The 23942-nt window shown below is 52.4% G+C and overlaps 1 protein-coding gene across 3 annotated transcripts in view; it reads right to left on the reverse strand.

Moving 5' to 3' along the window:
• NSD2 (nuclear receptor binding SET domain protein 2) overlaps positions 1–23942 on the reverse strand; it is a 76171-nt gene that overhangs the window by 30589 nt on the left and 21640 nt on the right. For all 3 annotated transcript variants that reach the window (XR_005720623.1, XM_040237691.1, XM_040237692.1), the window contains 4 exons: positions 12981–13605; positions 10993–11155; positions 2792–2958; positions 1816–2298 (listed from right to left, as the gene is read on the reverse strand). Coding sequence is in view for 2 of the 3 variants with exons in the window: in XM_040237691.1 (XP_040093625.1) it covers positions 1816–2298; positions 2792–2958; positions 10993–11155; positions 12981–13577 (1410 nt within the window). In the remaining variant the exon portion in view is untranslated. The remainder of the gene's footprint in view (positions 1–1815; positions 2299–2791; positions 2959–10992; positions 11156–12980; positions 13606–23942) is intronic.

Below are 23942 nucleotides of genomic sequence, written 5' to 3' on the forward strand. Positions count from 1 at the left end.
TACAGCTCTGAACATCATGCTAGGGGGAAATTTCTCTAGGGCAAATCCCTAGGGGTGAAATTGTAAGACAAAAGCAACATGCCTCTTCAGTTTCACTAGGTGTTGCCATGTTTCTCCTGGAACTAGATGTGAGGAATGGCCCTCCGCAGCCTCGCGTGTGGATCCCCACTGCAGCCCCAGGCCCTCGGCCACAGAGGTGCTGGCTGGGCAGTGGCTGTGATGTGGTCCCTGCTGCCCAGGCTCAGCAGCCAGTCTGAGCTCACTGGCACCTGGGGTCTTCTATGACCTGCTCTTCTCAAAGCCTCTCCCCTTCCTCCTCCAGGACTGTCCTGAGCTCTGCACACACAGCTCTCGTTTCACTTTAACAACGTTCCTTTCCAGTTTGTGAACCGTTTGGCTGAAGAAGCCTTCCCTCCCCTAGACTGACAGAACTCTCCCCCTGGGGCCGCTTAATTCTCAAGTCAGCAGTGTGGGCCAGCAGCTGTCCTGAGCGGCAGACCCCGTTTGCAGCAGGAGCGCTTCCTCTGTGCAGGGCCAGTCCTCAGGCTGAGCTTCCCTTCCAACGTGGCTATGCTAGCACCTGCTTAAAAAGGCAGACATTCCTGCTGGGAGCCTCCCCGGAGGACACTGGACTTGAGAGTTAACAGAGGGGGATGGCAGCTATAGCTTCAGAATAGCGAGCCTTCCCATCACACTCTACTCAGGTCGCTGAAACATCAGTCACTTTTCTCCAAAGTCACACCTGTTTCGTTACCTTCCCTTCTTGCGGCCTCAGGACACAAGCCCGTGACGCCCCAGCTCCCCCTGGGCCGCGGGCCTCCTCTTGCTGCTCGGCCGTGCTTTCACTGCATTTGACACCAGTGGTGGCACCCAGGGAACCCTGCCTCGTTCACGATCCGAGAGGGCGCTTCTGAAGTATCCTCAAAATCACCCCTCAGCAGACGGAAGGAAGTTTCCATCGACTCCCGGCTGCCAACTTTGTGTCAGAAAGCAGTCATGCCTAGGGACCTCCCCAAGGGTCCAGGGGTGAGGAGTCAACGCTCTCACTGCCAACCGCTCAGGCTCAACCCCTGGTCACGGAACCAAGACCACAGAAGCCACACGGCGGGGCCAGAAAAGCAACACTGCTGCTGCTCCCATCAGACGCACGCTCTCCACCTGCTGAGACGCTTGTTTAACCTGCAGCGACGGATCACGACAGGCTTTCTAACACCACACCTGCCTTGCAATCCTGGAAGAGTCCCACCAACCCACTCGTTTCAAGGGACAGCGAAGAACCAGCAATGCCGGCCTGAGCCCTTGAAGCGGAATCGAGACTTGACGATGTCCAAATAAGCTCAGTTCACTCTACAAAAATGATTAAGAAAACCAGCCAAGTGTTTAGCCACTGACACCGGGCCACCCTTCACACACCACGGCAGCAGGTGCCGACACGCTCAGGCCCATGGCAGCATCAGGTTCTGTAAATCCAATCTCGCACCACCTCCTGGAGGCTTCTGAGCCGCCTCCTGGGGAAGGTGCTAACCTGGGCTGGAGGTCAGGGTAAGGTCAAGCTTCTAACAAAGAGTAGCCCACCTCCCGCTGTCCCTGGACCTTCCCACCGTAGTCAGGAGGAACATTCTAGAGAACAAAGGCAAGGATCTCTGCCCCCAAAGGCTGCACTGGCTTCCCCCTAATGACACTTGCCCCCGAGACCCGCGTGCACAGAAGGTGCACAGAAGGTGCACTACAGCCTGGCCGACAGCGCTGGGGGCCGGGGCCGGGGCCAGACCCCCCGCATAAAGCACAGCCCCTTAGAGCCATCCCTGCACCGACCTCATCCCTGTGCTTCTGGCAGAAGACCAGGAACTGAGACGCCGTGTCGCCCCTCCGACTCCTCGGGGTGGAGGCCGTGGCCCTCTTCCTGCCGGGGGGGGATCCTGCACCCCTCCTGGAGTCGGCCTCAGCCACCTTCTGCGGTGTGGCCCGCCCCGGCCCCGGGTCGCCAGGGAGGTTCTCGGTGGAGCTGGACAGCTTGGCCCTCCGTCTCCTCTTGACAGGCGCGCCCTCCTCCCCCGAGGACTTAGGGCTGTCTGCAGCTTCTTCTCCGCCTCCCGAGGGCTCTGCCGCTTCTCCCAGCGACTCCGCAGCCACACCCGCCTCCTTGGCCACGTGGGGGTTGAGGCGGAGCTGGTCCCCCACGTAGAGGAACGTGAACTTGGCCCTCCGCTCCTCCACCGCCATGCGCGCGGCGGCCTCGGCCTGAACGAGGCCCATTTCCCACTGGGCCCTCAACTTCCCTGAAATGGGCTTCAACAGCTGCGAAGAAAACACAAGACATGTGTAAGTTTCATCAAATAAACATTAAAAATTAACCCACTTTAAAGAAGGGCACTTTCAGAATTTCAGGTAAATTTAGAAATAAAAAATATAAAAACCAATTAACTTGAAGGTTTTAGAGTTCAGACCAGTATAACTCTACTGTTTCTTGAAACTAGAAATCAATTGCAATTACAATGAATACTTATACATAACATCATATATATATATGTGTCTCTGTGTGTGTGCATACATTAAGGAAAACAAAGCTTAGGAAACTATCTCTGGGAGTCATCAGAGGAGTCAACAGGACACACCGCGTGTCCACACGAAGCTGCCGTGTGGTGTGGCGCAGCACCCTGGGCAGAGCCGGCAGGGGCAGACGTAAGAAGCCACGGCAGCGTTTCAAGCAACCACAGTTCACAACAAGGTAAACAATTACGAATGGAAATAAAAGTTTCGTCTAAAATTGTACTTAAGGAACATCTGTCACCTTAATTTTCTCAGCTTTCGTGGGTGCCTGCTTGGCACTTTCCTGGCATAATTTTTCAAACTGTCCTTCTCCTTCAAAAGCTACAAGGCTCTTCTCAAATATCCAAGCTCTTTCTGGGGCATCACCAAAGAACTGTACGTGATACTGGCGTGCACTCTTTTTCTGACCTAGTTTTTAAAATAAAATGTTAGAACTTGAAAGTTAGAATTTGGGATGAAATTAGGCAAATCTATTAATAATTACTGATATCAAGTTAGGAGTGGCTTTGAAGTCATTTTACTTGGTGCTGTTGGAATCCATTAACCTCAAAATAAATCCTTTTTTTTCCCCCACCACACTCTACAGCAAAAGGGGAAATACGCTCGTGAGACTTAGACAGGGTTCAAAGCCGGCCAGGAAAGACCACTGACCCGGCTCACGTCTCACCTCCTCCCTCCTCATGCCACCGAAGAAGACACTCCACCAGCCAGAGCAGAGAGGACAGCGGCGAGGGGGCCGCGGGCGCAAACCCCAGCCCCCCCGACGCACCACGCTGCGGGGAGGGCAGCTCGAGGCCACCAAGTGCCCCCAGATGCTGGCGGAGCCACCGCCCCGGCCCCTGTGCCCTCGCACAGGACACGGGACACGCGGCGGCAAAGCGCACTTCCCAGGGAGCCAGCACACCCCAGGAACGGCTTCCCATGTTGCCTTTGCCCCAAAAGGTGGAGATTCATGCCCTCAGCCAGGCGACCACCAGCCAGCGCCTCTAAGAAAGCCAGCAGCGCCCCCTACGGGCCGCAGGCAGTAGAACGCCGTCCTCTGCAAGAAGGCCCAGCGCAGGCACCCGGGCCCAGAGGAGCCTCTAACAGAGCCCAGAGCTCAGAGTCAACAGCCTGCAGGGCCACGGACGCCACACCAGGAGGTGACGCCTGACACAGAAGAACTCTAGTTTGCTGTCAGAAGAGAAGAACGAGACAGAAGCGCCATTTGCAATACCACCAGGAAAACAGGTAACTGGCCTTCGGAAGAGAAACACAGAGAAACTCATCAGGAGTTTACCAAACCCAGGAACACGCGTCAGAACTAACCCTGCCAGCACCTCACCCGACACCCAGGTCCAGGCACAGCTTTGGGACAGTCGAGCTGCTGGGGGAGGAAGAGACAGGTCCATGTTCACGAAACGACAGAGCAGCAGCTCTGGATGCTGGAAGGCAATGCCTTCTCCTATGTTGGAGAATTACGTCCACCATAAAATCCCACCCCTAGTCACACCAAAGCTCGAGGGTGACAGCAGCGGCACCCTCCGAACCCAGGAACTCAAAGCAACCCCCACCCCTTCCTCAGGATGCCAAAAACCACGCTGCAGCAAAACAGGAGAGCGGACCAAGAGAGGGCACGGCGCGGAGCCACAGACACGAGCGGTAGCCGAGGAAAGCATCACAGAGTCTCGGGTGCCTGCCGGCCAGTGACAGTCAGACGGGGAAGCAGGGCCCAGGAGCGCGAGGAAGCAGAGAAGGGACGCAGCCACGCGGGCTCCTCACAGAAGACCAGGCGGCGGGAAGGCAGGCGAGCAGCGAGGAGGCGGGGCTCCAACACTGCCGTCCAGCTTTATCCCCAACCAGAGAAACTAACCACGCGACAGGATGCGCTTTAAAGACAGAACACATACTTGAAAAAATTTAAGCTAAATGGCAGCGAACTATACAATTCCACGAGAAATGCAATATTTATCGCCAGAGAAAAGACAAAAGGTTGTACAAGAAATAAAATGCAATTACAGAACACAGCTGAATTTTTCACTGAATGATATTTACATGGTCAAAATTAAATCAACACTTATGTTTGATGTAATAAAAATAGTGAGTTAATTCTATGGGAAGATTGGAAGGGAAAGAAACAGGAAATGATTGAGGAGATCAATCTTCATTTACCATAACAGAAAGTCAACAGAAAATATCTGATGATAAAAGAGTAGCTAAAGCCAAAAGAAAATGTTTAAAGAGTTAAAAATAATAAGTTCTGGGAGGGCAGGGGACTGTTTTCCACTATTAATCTCTCAGGACAATCTGACTTGTTTATAAGTGTGTATACTTCTTTTGATTTTAAAATAGCTAAGATTCAAAACTATGTCAGGAGATCTGTGACTTCTTCCATTGCTTTAGTGTTTTGAAAGACCTCTTGATCATGAAAATGGGATATAGATATATGCCGTAGCATTTGCAGAACTAAGGAAAATGTGTTACAGTACACACGATGGAACAATATGAGCGCACATAGATTTTAAATAAATAGCTAAAGACAGTAAAAGTGCTCCTTTTTGTCAGCTGGAAAAAAAAAATCAGAGAATATGACAGGCTGATCTCAAGCTTATAAAGTTAATTTAACATTTTTAAAGTTCTTTTCTGCTCAGAAATGTCATAACAAACATAACCCAACTTTCTCTTATTTTTAAGGTTTTTTCTAAGCCATCTGAATTTTATTTCGGTCCAAATCGAGAGGTGAATTCCTTACTTTCTTTGATAACCATAATTAACCAACCATCCCACCACCCGTTAGCAGCCCTTCCTCCCTGTGCCCTTGGAGTTTCATCCCTACAGTTGGAAGGAAAACACTGGTCACTGAGGCCCCACCTGCCCTCCCTCCTGAGAGAAGCTGGCCACCACTGGCTCGGGCACTTTAACGTTGTACTGAGTTCACTTCCTCCCCATCACGGCCCATCAGACGCAAGGTGGACCCTGAACCTGGGCGAGGCTGAGCAGACCAGAGCCTGCTCCATGGGAAACAAAGAACAAGGATGGCCAGGCCCACATTTCCTGGTTCGGTCCCTGGGGGGGTCACCAGAGCCCCAAAATAAGTAAAGTAGAAACTGACAAAAACTCAAATAGGAAAGGGCACGTCCACCACCACAGTGGGAAATCCTAACTCACCTCTCTTCCTAGTTGACAGAACAAGCAGAAAGGAACAATCACAGTATCAACTCAGAAGGTGAGAAAGTCAGATTACCTGTAGTATTTTCAGAAAATGCTGGAATTTAAAAATACAGCAATGAGGGCTCCTTTCTACATAGTAACACAGAAAAGGCGAGAATAAGACCCTCCACACAGAGGAGAGCCGGACCCGACGGCCCAGTGTCTGCAGGGAGACCGGCAGGGCCCGGGTACACCAGGGAGACGGTAACGTTCCCAGGTGCGAGAGAATCCAGTCTTCTTCAGTGTGATACCCAAGACACCAGCCATCTCCTGATTCCAACCTAGAGGGCCAGGCCTCAGAGCCGCTGGCTCGTCCATGCCTGCCCTGGCAGTCACCAAGACAAGCTCTGCTGCTACAAACGGCAAAAACGCGGTTAGGTCTGCAAAGGAGACCTGAACACTCTAAGCGGCTGTGCTGTCTTCTGCACACAGACTCTACTTCAGTTTCTAGAGCTCACGTGCGGGTTTCCCTGGTGGCTAGGTGGTAGAGAGTTTCCCTGCCGACGTGAGAGAGACGGGCTCGATCCCTGATCTGGGAAGATCCCACATGCTGTGCAGCAACTAAGGCCACGCGCCGTAAGTACGGAGCCTGTGCTCTGGGGCCCGGGAGCCACGACGGAGCCAGGCGCTGCCGCTGCTGAGCCGCGCGTGCCCCCAGCCTGTGCGCCGCCACAACGAGGAGCCCTCACACTGCAACCAGAGTGGCCCCCTCGCCACCCCTGGGGAAACGCCCTGACAGCAAGCAGACCCAGCACCGCCAAAAATACACGCGTGAAATTATTTTTTAAGGAAAGCTTAAATGCGTTGCTACCGATTCAGATTCAAGTCCTCCTGTGATCCCAAGTACGGAAAGTAAACAGAAGCACGTACAGAAAGAGAAGACTGGTGGTGGAATCAGGAGCAGGCTGAGGAGTTCCATCTTACAGGAATCAAAAGGCCTTGCTTCCCAAGCCCCTGCTCGGCCAACTCCGCACCCGAAGCCACCCTCCTCCACGCGTCCTCGCAGCAAGGACTCCCGAGCCTCAGGCCCTCCATCCCACATGCTGCAGAGGGAGCGGGGGCAGCGTGCCAGCAGACCTGCCTCACCCTCCAGCCTCTGCCTTCCGGGCCCAGGACACAAGCAGAGCCCAGACCTGAGCGGCCACACCACTTGCTACTCAAAGGACCCAGGCTTGCTCTGAGGAATAGCTGGTTGAAGGACTGGGGTGAAGGAAGTGTAAAGGGAGCCCGCAGTGTGGTTAGTGCTTAGCACACGTAAGGAAGCGCTCCAAGACAGACAGAGCCAGGACAGGGGCACACGGCTGGGCTCCCAGAGGCCACATCTGGAACAGTGCGGGTATTAAAGAGAGTGAGGACCATAACGTTCAATATATAAGTAACCTTTTAGGAGGGAGCTCACCTTCACAGAAAAGCGCCAGCTCCTTCACCATGAAAAGGATAAAAATGGAGAGCTAGCATTCAGCAGACCAGTGGGTCCTCAGGGACGACCAGACCTCAGAGGAAGGTGCCCAGGGAGCCAGGCCCCAAATGCATCGCGGGTCAGCCACTGAGACAGCGGCCAGCACCCCCTGGACACTCTGGTCCACACCTCCCGGGCAGGGGCCACGGCACGGGCCAGCCCCACGGTCTCACAGGTTCCCCTGACCCCTTCACTTTTCAAAGGTCATCTGACTCCCCTTGCAACCCATCCTGGCTCTCAGCCTTCTGAGCTGCTTTCCAAACGACACTGTCAGCGCTCTGAAGCTGGCCTGTGCTGACCAAGGCTGCCTCCCCTGCAACCCAAGACAGTTCCTGGAGAAGCGCACTGCTGGACTGAAGCCCTCCTTTCAAGAAGGCCTCAGTGAAGGGCCAAGTCCGCGCCCTACCTGCATGGCACTCGCCTGCCTCTGTGGGCCTGAGTCTGCTCACAAGGCCAGGGCTGGGGGTCTGCTCTCGCCCGCAGGGGCTGGGAGGGCACCCTGACTCAACCTCAGGGTGAAGAAAAGAGCAGGTGCCTGGCCACACTGGAGCTTGCCGGGAGATCTAAGCAAGGCCCCAAGAGACGAAGGGTCAGCTACTGACGGGCCGCTTTCTTGCATGGAGGCCGGGTACTGGCCTTGTTCCAGGAGGACTCCCGCTGACAAGTCAGGGCGCAGTGTTAGGATGGGTATAGCACCCACTCAGATGAGCTGGCAAAGGGGAGTGTATTTATATACAAAAGAGAGAGAGCAGGTGAAACAAAGCGTTTAAGGTTGGCAAGTCTACCTGAGAGTGGGTGGCATCCACAGCACGGTTCCACTCTGAACAGTGGGCTGGAAGAGCTTCTAAATGGAAAAAGTAGTAATAAACAAAATATTCCACATGGACAACCAGACAAGACAGACGCCACCTGTGGCCACTCGGCTCTGGGAACGCTCCGGGGACGCCTGGCAACATAGAGCACTGACGGCTGGCACAAAACTATTAAAACGGAATCACCAAACACAAGGGCTGTGCAGGGGAAACAACTGCTCAAACAGCAATGTTCTCAGGAGAAGCCCAGAGGGGACCAGGGCGGGGGGCAGACACAATACAAACTCTGGTTTAAAAGTAAAAAAAAAAAAAGAGGCTGATGATAACACCTGAGAGCTCACCAGTCTCTGTGCTAAGATCTTTCCCCAAAAGTAGCGTTATCATCACCTTTGTCTTTCATACTTAGGGAGACACCCTGATAACCTTGGAGCTTAAAGACACGGAGTAGCAGCTTACTGTCGGCTGAGCCGGGCCCCAGCAGCCGACTGACTCTCCAGAGTCTGCGCCTCAACCAAGAGGACACGGATGCCGTTTCTTAAGCAAACGTGCAGAAGCGCTGAGCCGGAGCCAGTGGTGGCACGTCAGTCTCACTCAGAGAAGCTACTGTCAGTTCAGTTCAGCTCAGTCGTGTCCGACGCTTTGCGACCCCAAGGACTGCAGCACACCAGGCCTCCCTGTCCATCACCAACTCCTGGAGCCTGCTCAAACTCATGTCCACTGAGTCAGTTGGTGATGCCATCCAACCATCTCATCCTCTGTCGTCCCCTTCTCCTCCTGCCTTCACTCTTTCCCAGCATCAGGGTCTTTTCAAATCAGTCAGTTCTTCACATCAGGTGGCCAAAGCATTAGACCTTCAGCTTCAGCATCAGTCCTTCCAATGAATATTCAGGGTTGATCTCCTTTAGGATGGACCGGTTGGATTTCCCTGCAGTCGAAGGGACTCTCAAGAGTCTTCTGCAACACCACAGTTGAAAAGCATCAATTCTTCGGCGATCAGCTTTCTTTGTGGTTCAACTCTCACATCCATACATGACCACTGAAAAAACCATAGCCTTGACTAGACGGACCTTTGTCGGCAAAGTAATGTCTCTGCTTTTTAATACGCTGTCTAGGTTTGTCACAGCTTTCCTTCCGAGGAACAAACGTCTTTTTTAAATTTCACGGCTGCAGTCCCCACCTGCAGGGATTCTGGAGCCCAAGAAAATAAAGTCTCTCGCTGCTTCCACTGTTTCCCCATCTATCTGCCATGAAGTGATGAAGCTGCTGCAGACTATAGAAACTATTCAACCCTAAACCGGGGGACTGTGTAATGAAGTGAATTAAGCCCTGCAGCTGGAACAGAGAGACATGGAAAGACGCCTTCAGTTAGTACAGTCTGAGACACTGGGAGGCTGAAATGAGGCAGAAATCCCAGTGCTGAAAAGGACCCCGAGAGACTGCACGTGATGTGCTCTGCAGACAAGTGGTGTGGAGTCACAGGGCCCCGGAGGGCTCTGCCTGGGCCACCTGGAGCTGGGAGGGAGGGCTGCCACCGAGGCAGAAGGCCCACCCCGACCACAGCAGGGCAGCCTTGCTTCTGCCTCAACTGGTATTTCTGTCGTACTCTGACCAAGTCCAGAGGCCTCTGGGGTGCATCCTGGGGCCCCGGAAGCCCCGATACAGACTCCCTGATGCTGGCAAGCTGAGGAAGCTACACAGCCTGTACCAAGTCAGAACCGGAACCAGCCCACAGGCTCCTCCCCGGCCCCGGCGTCCTGCACATGTGCACCGGCGTCTCGGGACACAAGAAAGGGCCTCTCATCCCCGTCTGAGCCTCCCAAGTCTGCCTGCCAGGGGGCACTGCTGAACCCCACTCCCAGCAGCGATGCCCCGGCAAGGCTCAGGCCTCCAGCCAGTGGCCAAGAGGGGCCACTGGGGCAGGCCCCACCCCGCCTGCCCACGCCTCTGGAGGGCACAGCCACCTAGGCGCCAACGTGGTCAGCTCCAGCCCTGCATCACCACATCTCACCTTCCTCACACCAAACTCAAAGTCTACTCTAGAAGAACTGTTTATGACACACTCAAACCACTCAATTTTGTTTTTTTTTCCTCCAAAACCACATGCGATCTTATGTTTCATGAATTGTCCAATTATTTAAGCATCTGCTCTAATCTGTATCATAACACATTACATCACATTATGTTCTCTAACTTCTCTGATTTATAATTCAAGTTTCATGATACCAAAGATGATTATTTCTAGTCTTTTTTCCTTTTTCCCACCTAATAAAATAAACTGGGATGTTTTTAAACTAAAATGCAATATAAAATACTAATTTCTGAAAATCATGCTGACATAAGTAATTACTATATATCTAAATAATAATAAATTATCATAAAACCTGAAAAGCAAATGAGAAGGCAAAGACCATTCTCCTTTAATACTAATTCAATTAGATAAAGTACATATCCAAGTTGGATATAAAAATAAAAACAATGTGTCAGGTCTGAATCACTAACTTCAAAGGTGCAAAATGAACCACACAAAAAAGTAACAATCCAACCCACCTCCACCAACAAGCCAACTGAAATGCTGTATGAACGGCCAATAAGCACGTGAAAAGGTGGTGCTCACCATCACTAATCACTTAGGGAGACGATAGCAGATCGAACGCAGAGCGGGGCCGCCAGGGTCTGGGGTGGGGCCCTGAGGACTTGCCGCCTCGCAGGGACAGTGCTTCAGGTCTACAGAGTAAGCAGAGCTCTGGGCGCAGATGGCGGGGACCACTATCTGGCAGTGTGAACGTATTTCATGCCACTCATTTGAGCACTCGGTTAGGACAGTAAATCTTACGTTTGTGCATTAAAGCACAATAAAAAAGGGGGAAATAAAGAACCGCAGTAGGGCTGTTGAAGGAAGAGGAAGAAAGAAGCTGGGCGATGAGAACAGTGAAGTGCACAAGACGAAGATGGGACGGCAGCCCCCAGGGTGCCCCGCAGTACCTTTCAGCCTGGTGTGGCTGTGCAGGAGCGGGTCGGCAGAGACCATGCAGGGCCACCACGGGTAGCCGGACACCTTGGACCACACCAGGTCCCCGACCCCGAACCTCAACGGCTGGCCTTCGTCTCTGCTGCTGTTCGGACAGGACTCTCTCTTAGCTGGAATCTGAAAACGAACAAGAGATAAGTCAAGTACCTAGCCCTAAATCCAGCTTCCTATCCACAGAAGACCAAGGGTGAGTCAGAGCAGATTCCATGTACACACGTGCACACACACACCTAAAAAGAAGTGTGCTTTCCCTCACGGCTCCCTCACCGTTTTTAGCTAACAGCCCTGAGAGCACTTCATCGAAACTGTTCCTCTCCTGCCCTCAGCTAAAAGGTCAGCAAGTACCTGGCACACAGAGGCGCCCAGCATTGCAAAGGTCTCTGCAGAAATCCACCTCCTGGGCCTGGTGGAAAGCCTTTAGTGGAGCTTTCTTCGCAGGCTGGACAAGAATTTTCATGCAATTCATCCTCTGGCCCTCCGCCCCTCTGAGCCCTTGTCTGACAGTCAGTCCTCGGGAGAGAGGACTCCAGGGGGGCCAGGACACGGGGCCTTGGCAGCAGGCCCAGCCCCACCTCCACCATCCAAGGCCTGGGCTCTTGGAGCCTCAGCCTCTGCACCTCAGAACCCAGGCCAGGAGGAGGCTGAAGGCCTGGCAAGAGCGGCGCCCTCACCAGGGGGCTGAGCACAGTCGAATCGCCGACCAGCTTTAAGCCTCAGCCCCACACGAGTGCACGGAGGCGAGCGCGGTCGCCAGCCCATCGGGGGGTGAGGGCTGGGACAGAGCGGGCGCGTCACACACTCCTACAAAGACGCCGGCTCTCAGGCTGCTCCACAACGTCCAGCATCATGCCAGGTGTCACCCCTGCCTCGCACCCACACCCTCAGGACAGGCAGTATCGTCCCCACTCGGAGGGTGCAGCCAGACTCAGAGAGGCAAAAGCAGGTGACCTGCCCAGGTTTTAACAAAATCAACCGCAGCCTCTTCCCTACAAAGGAGCATGGATCCACCAGGGGGCTTCAAGCAGGGCCACAGCAGCCCAGATCACCATCACTGTGATTACATCAGAGCCGCCCCGCGCCCCCCACCCCAGCACTCAAACGGACATAAACCCTGAAGGTCTTTGTTATTTCAACTCCTCCAGGGAAATGTCGATCCTTCCCTGTCCTATCTGTGGGGCCATAAACAAAATTCCTCACTGTAATTTTACAGTGATTACTCCAGCCTTGGTGAGAAAAAACCCAAACTGGCCTCAAGCCCCTGCCCCTACTCCCGAAAGCAGGCCTGGAGCTTCGCCTGGCCAGTGTACAGAGGCCTGCCAGACCCTATTTATGCAGACCACCAGCTCAGGAACAGGGGCGCCACAAAGCCCTCTGCAGCTCCTCTGCCAGGCCTGAGGTTCCCGCCTGTCACTGAAGACCTGTGGCATAAACACCATGTTTTCGCCCCACATTCCCACCCCAGCCTTCGAAGCCTGAACGTGCATTCACGCGCACTCCAGCACCGCACTCTGCGCTGGGGACCAAGAGCATGCAGGCAGGAGGCACGCCCCATGCTCACTGGGGCAAGCCATATGCAGGGCCCCTGCAGTGGACAGTGACCAAGGGGAGGCCGGCGGGAGCGCTCCTCCGACAGCACAGACCGAGGAAGCCCCACGGGTCCCCCACTGACCGCCATCAGGAGGAGAGGAGCTCTGTGAGACAGGACCGCCTGAAGGCCGAGGGCTCCGGAACGGCCAGGCCCAGACTCAGAGCCTTATGCAGTCTTCACACTTCGTCTCCAGGCCTTGGTGCTGCTCAGCAGGGTGTGAGTGTCCCCGCAGCAAGCCCTCAGAGCACGTGGAGAGCCGGCCACGGGGCCACGCCCACCTCCTATCGCTCCTCACACGTCGCGTGTCCTCCGAGGCCCCCTGCCACCCGCCCAGAGCCCCTCATTCACTAATACCTTTTTGTCCACAGGACTGGAGACCCTGGACACCAGGGCAGCCTCTCCGCGGCTGTGCTCCAGCAAAGAGCCACGCTGTGCGCTTCTCTTGCGGCTCCTCCGGGCCTTGTGCTCTGGTTTCTGTCCGTCTGCTTCCGAATGGGACACAGCGGCCGCACCGTCACCACATATGGAGGACTCAAAGAGAGGTTTCCCATTCATGTAGGTTTTGGTGATTTTCAGCTTAATTTCTGGAGAGCCATTTTTGACAGGGGTAGTGTGAGGCGGGGTCCCAAGTCCCTTCACTTCCTGGGACTCAAAGCGCAGTTTGGCATCGTGAGCACCAGGCTCTCCATTGAAGACGCGGGAGGTGAGGTCTTTCAGCCTCTCGGCCGGGATGAATGGCAGCGCGTCGTGGCCGTTGAACTTCTGCACAACCCCATCCTGCAGGCCGGCCGAGAGCTGGGCTTTGCTCAGGAACACGGAGCACTCGCGGCTCACGTCGCAGCTCGGGGTCTTCCCGTTGGCGCTGCCCAGGACTTCCGGGGCCTGCTTCATCTTCATGCACTTCACCACCTTTGGAGCAGAAAGAGGGCTCTTCCTGACGCTGAATTCCATTCAGCCTCGGTGCCTCCGTCTCAGAACACTGCAGTGTTAGAAAAAGAGGAGAAAAGAAACATCTTAATTTCAAACCTCAGAAGAGTACGCCAATGGAACTCTATTTACACATTTGGGGAGTTCTGGGGATTCTGAGGCAATGTATGGTGTTTCCTGTGACTTCGGTCCCTACAGGCAGCTCTAATATCACAGAAATGACAGCAGTCCCAAAACAACAGAGTGGAAGGACCAGGACTGGGTTTTCGTGGCGGAACACGAAAGTCAGGAGAGGAAAGGAAGTCACGCCACTGCCCCCCAGCCCTCGGGAAACGGGGGCAGCACCCGAGGCGGCCGGCGCAGCGCCAGGCCTGCGCAGAGGGGAAGAGGAGGGGCCCGGGGCACAGCTGGAAGCAGTGCCGGGCAGGGGCTCCAGGCCTGCCCACAGCCACTGGGCAGCAAAGCTTAAGCCCAGACGGACAGGGAAAGTGGCGGCGGGCCCCCTGCCACCGGCCTGGCCCACGCTAACCGTGGGGACGAGGAGGGGCCGCAGCCTCGAGGACACTCAGCTCTCCTTGGACAGGGCACACCAAGGACCCCGCACGGCACCCGGGGTCAGATGGGCTGCCTGAGCCCCACAGGCAGAGGGGGCTTCCCCGGGAGCCGCAGCCCCTCACTCAGGACACCCAGTGAAGGCAGCTCACGGGGAACAGGCCGGCGCCCACTCTGCTGGGAAGACCCCCCCCAAGGCCCCCAAGAGCACACCACAACAGCAGCAAGGAGGCCCTCCAAGACGAGCCACTGGGGTAAGCAGAGCACCGAGACGGAGTGCCCCGCCGGGGTGCCCTCGATGGAGAGCACCGCGCCGGGAGCGTGGCCCTGTCACCACCGAGGGGACACCACATCAAGGCGCCGGGGACCGCCCCCCACCCCGAGCACACGCCGGGACCGTCCACTGCGACCCATGGGGGGTTTTAAGGCAAGTCTGAGTGGGTTCCAGTCCCGCTCACATCAGGCTGACTGGACAGAAAGAAGCCGACGGCCTTGAGGCACAGCAGGGTGCGTGTGGCCGGTGAGCAGAGGACACGGACCCCGCCCAGCCCCAGGGTCCACACGGCCTGCACACAGGGCTGCAAGCCCACTCTTACACGGGCAAACCGCAGCTCTCTGGCAGCCCGGCAACTGGGACTCTGCACTCTCACTTTTGGGAGCCTGGGTTCCGTCCCTGCTCGGGAACTGGGATCCCACAAGTTGCGCAGTGAGGGCCATCCCCCACCAAAAAACTAAAGGAAAGATCAAAACCCCAAAATAAATGCCACCTCACACAGCACCTATGAGGATGGTTACCCACCATCAGAACAGACAGCAGGGCCTCGGGGGGACGCGAGGAGCCTGGAGCCCTGTGCAGCGGGGTGGGGACGGGAAGGAAATAGCGGGGCTCCGTCAGCACCCACAGGACCCACAAGCCCACCTGGCACACACCCAGGGGACGGAAGGCAGGCACGTGGGGTGTCGGCGCCCCGTGTCCATCCACAGAGCGGGGCGTGCTGCAGCCTCAGACGGCAAGGGGAGGCGGGCACCGCCACACACCGACCCCGAGGACGCCCCGCAGACAGCAGTGCGCGCCACAGAGGACCAGCAAAGGCTGTGCGGAAGCATCCTCACGCGCAATCAGACCCACGGCCGTTTGCAGGAAGGCGACACCAGGACCCGAGGCAGGGCAGGCAGGGGGCCGAGCTCCAGGCGCACAGGACAATGCCGGTCTGGAAGCGATGGCTGCAACACTGCCTGCACGCAACACCCGAACGGCACGCTTCCACACGGCCCAGAGGCGGGACTGCCCGGGGGTCCAGGGGCTAAGACTCCGTATTCCCAACGCAGGGGACCTGGGTTTCATCCCTGGTCACGGAACCAGATTCCGCACATTGCAACAAAGAGCTCTTGTGCCACAGCTGAAAGATCACACATGCCTCAGCTGAGACCCCCAGCACAGCCAGGTAACTGTTTCAAACGGTTAGGACGGGAAATGCTACGAGAATTTCAACACAACTGAAAGAAAACGAGTACTCTTAAGAAGAACCTAACAGGAAAAAAGGGTTGTCTCCAGGCGCATCACTCACAATATCCAGGATAAAACCAGGACGTGCGCTCATCTCCTGCAAAGGCCCTAAAATCGCAACTAGCTGTTAAGAGCCATCAACAGGAGGATGCGGGGCCCACCAGAGAAAGACGCCCGATGCCCAAAGACGAAGCAGCAGCCCGCGGACGGCAGGAGGAGCGCGCTCAGGACAGAGTTGACACCACGCTCGCGCGGCGGGTGACCCACAGACTGGACAACAGGCACAAAGAAGCCCAAGCGCCGCTGTGAAGGTTCTGCGCCCCACCTGAGGATCCAGCAACGGGGCTGGGCATCCAGCCTTTGGGGCCAGGCCTTCCAGAGGACGGGGGGAAACAGAGACTCCACCACATCAGTCCAGTCGCTCAGTCGTGTCTGACTCTTTACACAGCACGCCAGGCCTCCCTGTCCATCACCAACTCCCGGAGCTTCCTCAAACTCGTGTCCATCGAGTTGGTGATGCCATCCAGCCATCTCATCCTCTGTCGTCCCCCTCTCCTCCCGCCTTCAATCTTTCCCAGCATCAGGGTCTTTTCAAATGACTCAGTTCTTCGCATCAGGTGGCCAAAGCATTGGAGTTTCAGCATCAGTCCTTCCAATGAATATTCAGGACTGATCTCCTTTAGGATTGACTGTTTGGATCGCTTTGCAGTCCAAGGGACTCTCAAGAGTCTTCTCCAACACCACAGTTCAAAAGCATCAATTCTTCAGGACTCAGCATTCTTTACAGTCCAGCTCTCACATCCATACATGACCACAGGAAAAACCAGAGCCTTGACTAGACGGACCTTAGTCGGCGAAGTAATACTTCTGCTTTTTAATATGCTGCCTCGGTTGGTCATAGTTTTTCTTCCAAGGAGCAGGCGTCTTTTAATTTCACGGCTGCAGTCACTGTCCCCAGTGATTTTGGATCCCAAGAAAATAAAGTCTCTCACTGTTTCCATTGTTTGCCCATCCATTTGCCATGAAGTGATGGGACCGGATGCCATGAACTTCGTTTTTTGAGTGTTGAGCTTCAAGCCAGCTTTCTCCCTCTCTTCTTTCACTCGAATCAAAAAGCTCTTCAGCTCCTCTTCGCCTTCTTCCCTTTGGTAAGGGTGGTGTCAAATGCGTATCTGAGGTTACTGATATTTCTCCTGGCAATCCTGATTCCAGCTTGTGCTTCATCCAGTCTGGCATTTCGCATGATGGACTCTGCATATAAGTTAAAGAAGCAGGGTGACAATATACAGCCTTGACGTACTCCTTTCCCAATTTGGAACCAGTCTGTTCCACGTCCAGTTCTAACTGTTGCTTCTTGACCTGCACACAGATTTCTCAGGAGGCAGGTCAGGTGGTTTGGTATTCCCATTTCTTTAAGAATTTTCCAGTTTGTTCTGATCCACCCAGTCAAAAGCTTTGGCGTAGTCAATAAAGCAGAAGTAGATGTTTTCTGGAACTCTCTTGCTTTTTCTATGATCCAATTGATTCGGCAATTTGCTCTCTGGTTCCTCTGCCTTTTCTAAATCCAGCTTGAACATCTGGAAGTTCTCGGCTCGTGTACTGTTGAAGCCTCGCCTGGAGACCTTTGAGCATGACTTTGCTAGTGTGTGAAGTGAGTGCAACTGTGCGGTAGTTTGAGCATTCTTTGGCGTTGCCTTTGTTTGGGACTGGAATGAAAGCTGACCGTTCCCAGCGCTGTGGCCACTGCTGAGGTTTCCAACTTTGCTGGCATATTGGGGACAGCACTCTCACAGCACCGTCTTTTAGGATTTGAAGTAGCTCAGCTGGAGTTCCATCACCTCCACTAGCTTTGTTCATAGTGTTGCTTCCTAAGGCCCACTTGACTTCGAATTCTAGGATGTCTGGCTCTAGGTGAGTGGTCACACCATCGTGGTTATCTGGGTCATGAAGATCTTTTTTGGATAGTTCTGTGTATTCTTGCCACCTCTTAATCTCTTCTGCTTAATATCTCTGTTAGGTCCCTACCATTTCTGTCCTTTATCGAGCCCATCTTTGCATGAAATGTTCCCTTGGTATCTCTCATCTTCCTGAAGAGATCGCTAGTCTTTCCCATTCTATTGTTTTCCTCTATTTCTTTGAACTGATCGCTGAGGAAGCCTTTCTTATCTCTCCTTGCTATTCTATGGAGCTCTGCATTCAGATGGATATATCTCCCCTTCTTTCCTTTGCCTTTCACTTGTTTTCTCAGTGATTAAGGCTCCTCAGACAACCATTCTGCCTTCTTGCGTTTCTTTTTCTTGGGGATGGTTTTGATCACCGCCTCCTGTACAATGTCATGAACCTCCGTCCATGGTTCTTCAGGCGCTCTGTCAGATCTAATCCCGTGAATCTATTTGTCACTGTATGCTATATAATTGTAAGGGATGTGATTTAGGTCATACCTGAACGGTCCAGTGGTTTCCCCCACTTTCTTCAATGTGAGTCTGAAGTTGGCGATAAGGAGTCAGGATCTGAGCCACCGTCAGCTCCCCATCCTGTTTTTCCTGACTGTACAGAGCTTCTCCGTCTTCGACTGCAAAGAATATCATCTGTCTGATTTTAGTACTGACCATCTGGTGATGTCCACGTGTAAAGTCACCTCCTGTGCTACTGGAAAAGTGTTTGCTATGACCAGTGTGTTCTCTTGGCAAAACTGTTAGCCTTTGCCCTGCTTCATTTTGGACTCCAAGACCAGACTTGCCTGTTACTCCGGCCACCTAACTTCCTACTTTTGCATTCCAGTCCCCTATGATGAAAAGGACATCTTTTTTCTGGTGTTAGTTCTAGAAGGTCTTGAAGGTCATCACAAAACTGTTCAGCCTCTTTGGCATTAGTGGTTGGGGCACAGATTTGGATTACTGTGATACTGAATGGTTTGCCTTGGAAATGAACAGAGATCATTCTGTCATTTTTGAGACTGCACCCAAGTACTGCATTTTGGACTCTTGCTGACTGTAAGGGTTACTCCATTTCTTCTAAGGGATTCTATTGCCCACAGTAGTAGATATAATGGTCATCTGAGTTAAATTCACCTGTTCCGGTCCATTTCAGTTCACTGATTTCTAAAATGTCGACGTTCACTCTTGCTACCTCCTGTCTGAGCACTTCCAATCCAGCCTGATTCATGGGCCTGACATTCCAGGTTCCTTGACAGCACTGGCCTTCACCTTCATCGCCAGTCATGCCCACAGCTGGGCGCTGTTTTCAGTTTGGTTGTGTCTTCATTCTTTCTGGAGTTATTTCTCCACTGATCTCCAGTAGCATATTGGAAACCTACCGACCTGGGAGTTCATCTTTCAGCATCCTATCTTTTTGCCTTTTCATACTGTCCATGGGGTTCTCAAGGCAGGAATGCTAAAGCGGCTTTTCATTCCCTTCTCCAGGGGACCATGTTTGTCAGAACTCTCCACTGTCACCGGTCCATCTCGGGTGGCCCCACACAGCACGGCTCATAGTTTCACTGAGTTAGACAAGGCTGTGGTCCACGTGGTCAGTTTGGTTAGTTTTCTGTGATTGTGGTTTTTGTTCTCTCTGCCCTCTGATGGATAAAGATAAGAGGCTTGTGGAAGCTTCCTGATGGAAGAGACTGACTTAGGGGGCATCTGGGTCTTATTCTGATGGGCGGGTCACTGTCAGCCCACGCCTCCACCAGAGGCTCCCGGACGCTCCCAGGCACGGCTGGCTCGGTCTCCTGTGGGGCAATGCTCCTCTCTCCTGGCGCGCAAGCTTTCGCCTGTGCCCTGCAACGGCCTGTCTCCCCGGTCCTGTGGCAGCTCCAGAGTCAAGCCCCACTGGCCTCCAAAGTCAAATTCCCTGGATGTTCTCAGTGCCCGCCAGAGGAAGACCCAGTTTCTCCCTTTGTCAGTCCCTCTCATCAAAAAGCTGACAGAAGCTTCTCAGCCTCAGCCATCACAGGGCAGACAGAAGAAACAAGAGAAGCAGTCTCAGAGCAGCTAAAACAAAAACGTATCATAGAAAGTTAATCACAACAAAAAAGCAAAAAGTTATGTCCCAGGTGAAGGGACAAAACCCCAGAAAAACAACAAAATGGAGTGGAGACGGGCAACCTTCCAGAAAAAGAATTCAGAATAATGATAGTGAAGACGATCCAGGACCTCGGGAAACCGGTGGAGGCGAAGATGTAAAAACTGCAAGAAATGCTTACCAAAGACCCAGAAGAAGTAAAGAACAAGCAGAGACGGGCAGGCACCGGGAGGAAGCTCCAGCAGGCCGCCGAGGCAGAAGACCCGGAGGACAGACACAGAGACGGGCAGGCACCGCAAGGTGAGGGTGAAGGCGCTCAGTCGTGTCCGACTCTCTGCGACCCCGTGGACGGCAGCCCACCAGGCTCCTCCGTCCAGGGGATTCTCCAGGCAAGAATACTGGAGTGGGGTGCCATTTCCTTCTCCAGGGGATCTTCCTGACCCAGGGGTCGAAGCCGGGTCTCCCACATTGCAGGCAGACGCTTTAACCTCTGAGCCCCACTGGAAGGAATCGGCAGCAAGTAACTGAGGCAGGAGACCTGGAGGACAGAAATGGCCTGGAGGACAGAAGGGTGGAAGTCACTGCCACAGAGCAGAATATAGAGAAAAGAACAAAAAGAGATGAAGACAGCCTCAGAGACTGCTGGGACAACATTAAGCGCGCCAACACTGGCATTACAGGGGTCCCAGAAGGAGAAGAGAGAAAAGGGCCTGAGCAAGTATGTGGAGAGATAATAGCGAAAACTTCCTGAACACGGCAAAGGAGAGAGTCAACCATGTCCAGGAAGCACAGAGTCCCAGGAAGGACAAACTCAGAGAGGGACCCAGCCAGACACAGGGCAACCAAGCTGACAAGAACTGAAGACAGAGGTGAGCACTAAAAGCACCGCGGGAAAAACGACAGATAGCATGCAAGGGAACGCCCGTCAGGCTGACTTCCTGAGAGAAGCCCTACAAGTCAGAAGGGAATGGCATGGTCCATTTTAAATGATGAAAGGGAAGCACCTATAACCAAGAATACTCTACCCAGCAAGACGCTCCTTCAGATTCGATGGAGAAATCAAAAGCTTTCCAGACAAGCAAAAGTTAAGAGAACTGAGCACCACCCAACCAGCTTTACAACAGATGCAAAAGGAATTTCTCTAGACGGGAAACACAGAAGGAAGAGACCTACGGAAATAATAAACCCAAACAATGAAGAAAACAGTGATGGGGTCACACCTATCAATCACTCCCTTAAATGCAAATGGATTAAATGCACCAACCAGAAGACACAGACGGGCTGCGTGGATGAAAACATGTACACGGGTACACCTCCACTCACCACAACACTCTGCTTCACCCCCAACTGCATGTAATTATTTTATATTGTTAATAGCGTTCCCATTATGGCTTGCAATTGTAATTATCTTTTACTTTCTGTCTGGTTATTGATTGAGAAAAGCTATGACCAACTTAGACAGCATATTAAAAAGCAGAGACATTAACTTTGCCAACAAAGGTCCATCTAGTCAAAGCTATGGTTTTTCCAGTAGTTAGGTATGGATGTGACAGTTGGACCATAAACAAAGCTGAGCACCGAAGAATGATGCTTCTGAACTGTGGTGTTGGAGAAGACTCTTGAGAGCCCCTTGGACTGCAAGGAGATCAAACAGTCAATCGTAAAGGAAATCAGTTCTGAATATTCACTGGAAGGAGTGATGCTGACGCTGAAGCTCCAATCCTTTGGCCACCTGATGTGACTCACTGGAAAAGACCCTGATGCTGGGAAAGACTGCAGGTGGGAGGAGACGGGAACGACAGAGGATGAGGTGGCTGGATGGCATCACTGACTCGACAGACATGAGTTTCAGCAAGCTCCAGGAGTTGGTGATGGACAAGGAAGCCTGGTGTGCTGCAGTCCATGCGGTCGCAAAGAGTCGAATATGACTGAGTGACTGAACTGAACTGATTGTGAAACCCGACTGTGAAAACTGATAACCATCTTTTACTATTGTGATTATGCAGTTATTATTCGATACCATTGTGTCATGATTGGTCAGTAGAAAAGCAACAGAACTCTGTATCACCAAAACTAGGGTCTAACAGGAAACCTGTTGCCACTTTTTAAAATCCAGATGTGTTACAGAACTATCTTGAAGTTCTTTTGAAAAATACAAATGTTCAGCTGTTCCTTTTTTCCTCCAGACTCCAGATATGTTTCTAAAGGGCAGTCATGCTTAAAAACAGCTCAACTGTACGGTGACCTTTTACTTTTATCTAGTTTGCTTCACTTTTTCTATTTCATATGCATCTGAAACATAGTAAGTTAACTGTACTTCACTAAAATATATATATTATAAAAAAGAAACTTGAAAATAGATCAGTAGAAATGATCTTTAAAAAAGAGTAAAAATTAATAGAAAGAAACAGAGCCTCCGTGATCTATTTTGTTGCTCTGTCGCTCAGGCGTGCCCGACTCTCTGCGACCCCACGGACGGCAGCACGCCAGGCCTCCCTGTCCATCACCAACTCCCGGAGCCTGCTCAAACTCACGTCCATCGAGTTGGTGATGCCATCCAGCCATCTCATCCTCTGTCATCCCCTTCTCCTCCCGCCTTCAATCTTTCCCAGCATCAGGGTCTTTTCAAATGACTCAGTTCTTCGCATCAGGTGGCCAAAGTATTGGAGCTTCAGCATCAGTCCTTCCAATGAATATTCAGGACTGATTTCCTTTAGGATGAACTGGTTGGATCTCCTGGCAGTCCAAGGGATTCTCAAGAATCTTCTCCAATACCATAGTTCAAAAGCATCAATTTTTCAGTGCTCAGCCTTTCTTTCTGTCCAGCTCTCACATCCATCCATGACTACCGAAAAAAATCATAGCTCTGACTATACGGACCTTTGTAGGTAATATCTCTAGTACTGTCTATAGGTAACGTCTATTATTAAAACTAGACAAAGTTTTAATACTCTGTCTAGGTTTGTCATTGGTTTTCTCCCAATGAGCAAGCATCTTATAATCTCGTGGCTGCAGTCACCATCTGCAGCGATTTTGAAAGGGAAAGGGAAGTCATTCAGTCGTGTCCGACTCTTCTCGACCCTGTGGACTGCAGCCTCCCAGGCTCCTCCGTCCATGGGATTTTCCAGGCAAGAGGACTGGAGTGGGTGCCATCGCCTTCTCCGGTGAATGAGTCTCTACCTATTTGTAAAAATGTGACTGATGGAAACAGTGCAATCACAGGTTATCACATTGTGTGAGTTCAGGTGTCAAGAGTGATTCTGGAGCCCAAGAAAATAAAGTAAGCCACTGTTTCCACTGTTTCCCCATCCATTTGCCGTGAAGTGATGGGACTGGATGCCATGATCTTCATTTTTTGAATGTTGAGTTTTAAGCCAGCTTTTTCACTCTCCTCTTTCACTTTCATCAAGAGGCTCTTTAATTCTTCTTCACTTTCTGCCATAAGGGGGGTGTCATCTGCATATCTGAGGTTACTGATATTTCTCCCGGCAATCTTGATTCTAGCTTGTGCTACAGACCAACATCAAGGGGTCTGGATTCCCACTCCTACCCAGAGGAGAGGGAAGAAACAATGAGATAGAAAAAAAACCATTTGGGAAAAATTAAACAGAAAACTTTTCGGATTCAGTGAGACATAAATTCAGAGATTCAAGAAGCTCAGCAAATCTCAGCAGAAGTGAAGTGAACTGAACTGAAAGTCACTCAGTTGTGCCCAACTCTCTGCAACCCCATGGACTATATATATATATATAATATAATATATATATACAGTCCATGGCATTCTCTAGGCCAGAGCACTGGAGTAGGGAGCCTTTCCCTTCTCCAGCAGATCTTCCCAACCCAGGGATCGAACCCAGGTCTCCTGCATTACAGGTGGATTCCTTACCAGCTGAGCCACAAAGGAAGCCCAAATCTCAGCAGGAGATATGTAAAAGAACCCACACCCAGGTATAGTCAGTGGAAACATTTAAACCAATATAAAGAAAAACCCTGAAGAGCAGAGGGGGGAAAAAAGGTCCATTAAATACAAAACAATGACATGGAGGGTCATTCACTTCTCATGAGAAACAGAAGCCAGCCATGATTAGAGTAATGGGGGGAAAGGAAAAAAAACTGTCCACCCGATATCTGATACCCAGAAGAAATGTTCTGTAAGAATGATGACTAAATAGATTTTAAAAGAAATACCCGTTAGGAAGCTGTTGCCGTCAGGTCTTCACTGTGAGAAATGCTACCAGGAGTTCTTGCGGTTGACGTTGAATGAGAGCAGAGCGACACTGGGGCTTAGGAAGCAATGAAGGGCACCA

Source organism: Oryx dammah, unplaced genomic scaffold (genome assembly GCF_014754425.2).
Source record: "Oryx dammah isolate SB20612 unplaced genomic scaffold, SCBI_Odam_1.1 HiC_scaffold_3, whole genome shotgun sequence".
Lineage (NCBI taxonomy): Eukaryota > Metazoa > Chordata > Mammalia > Artiodactyla > Bovidae > Oryx > Oryx dammah.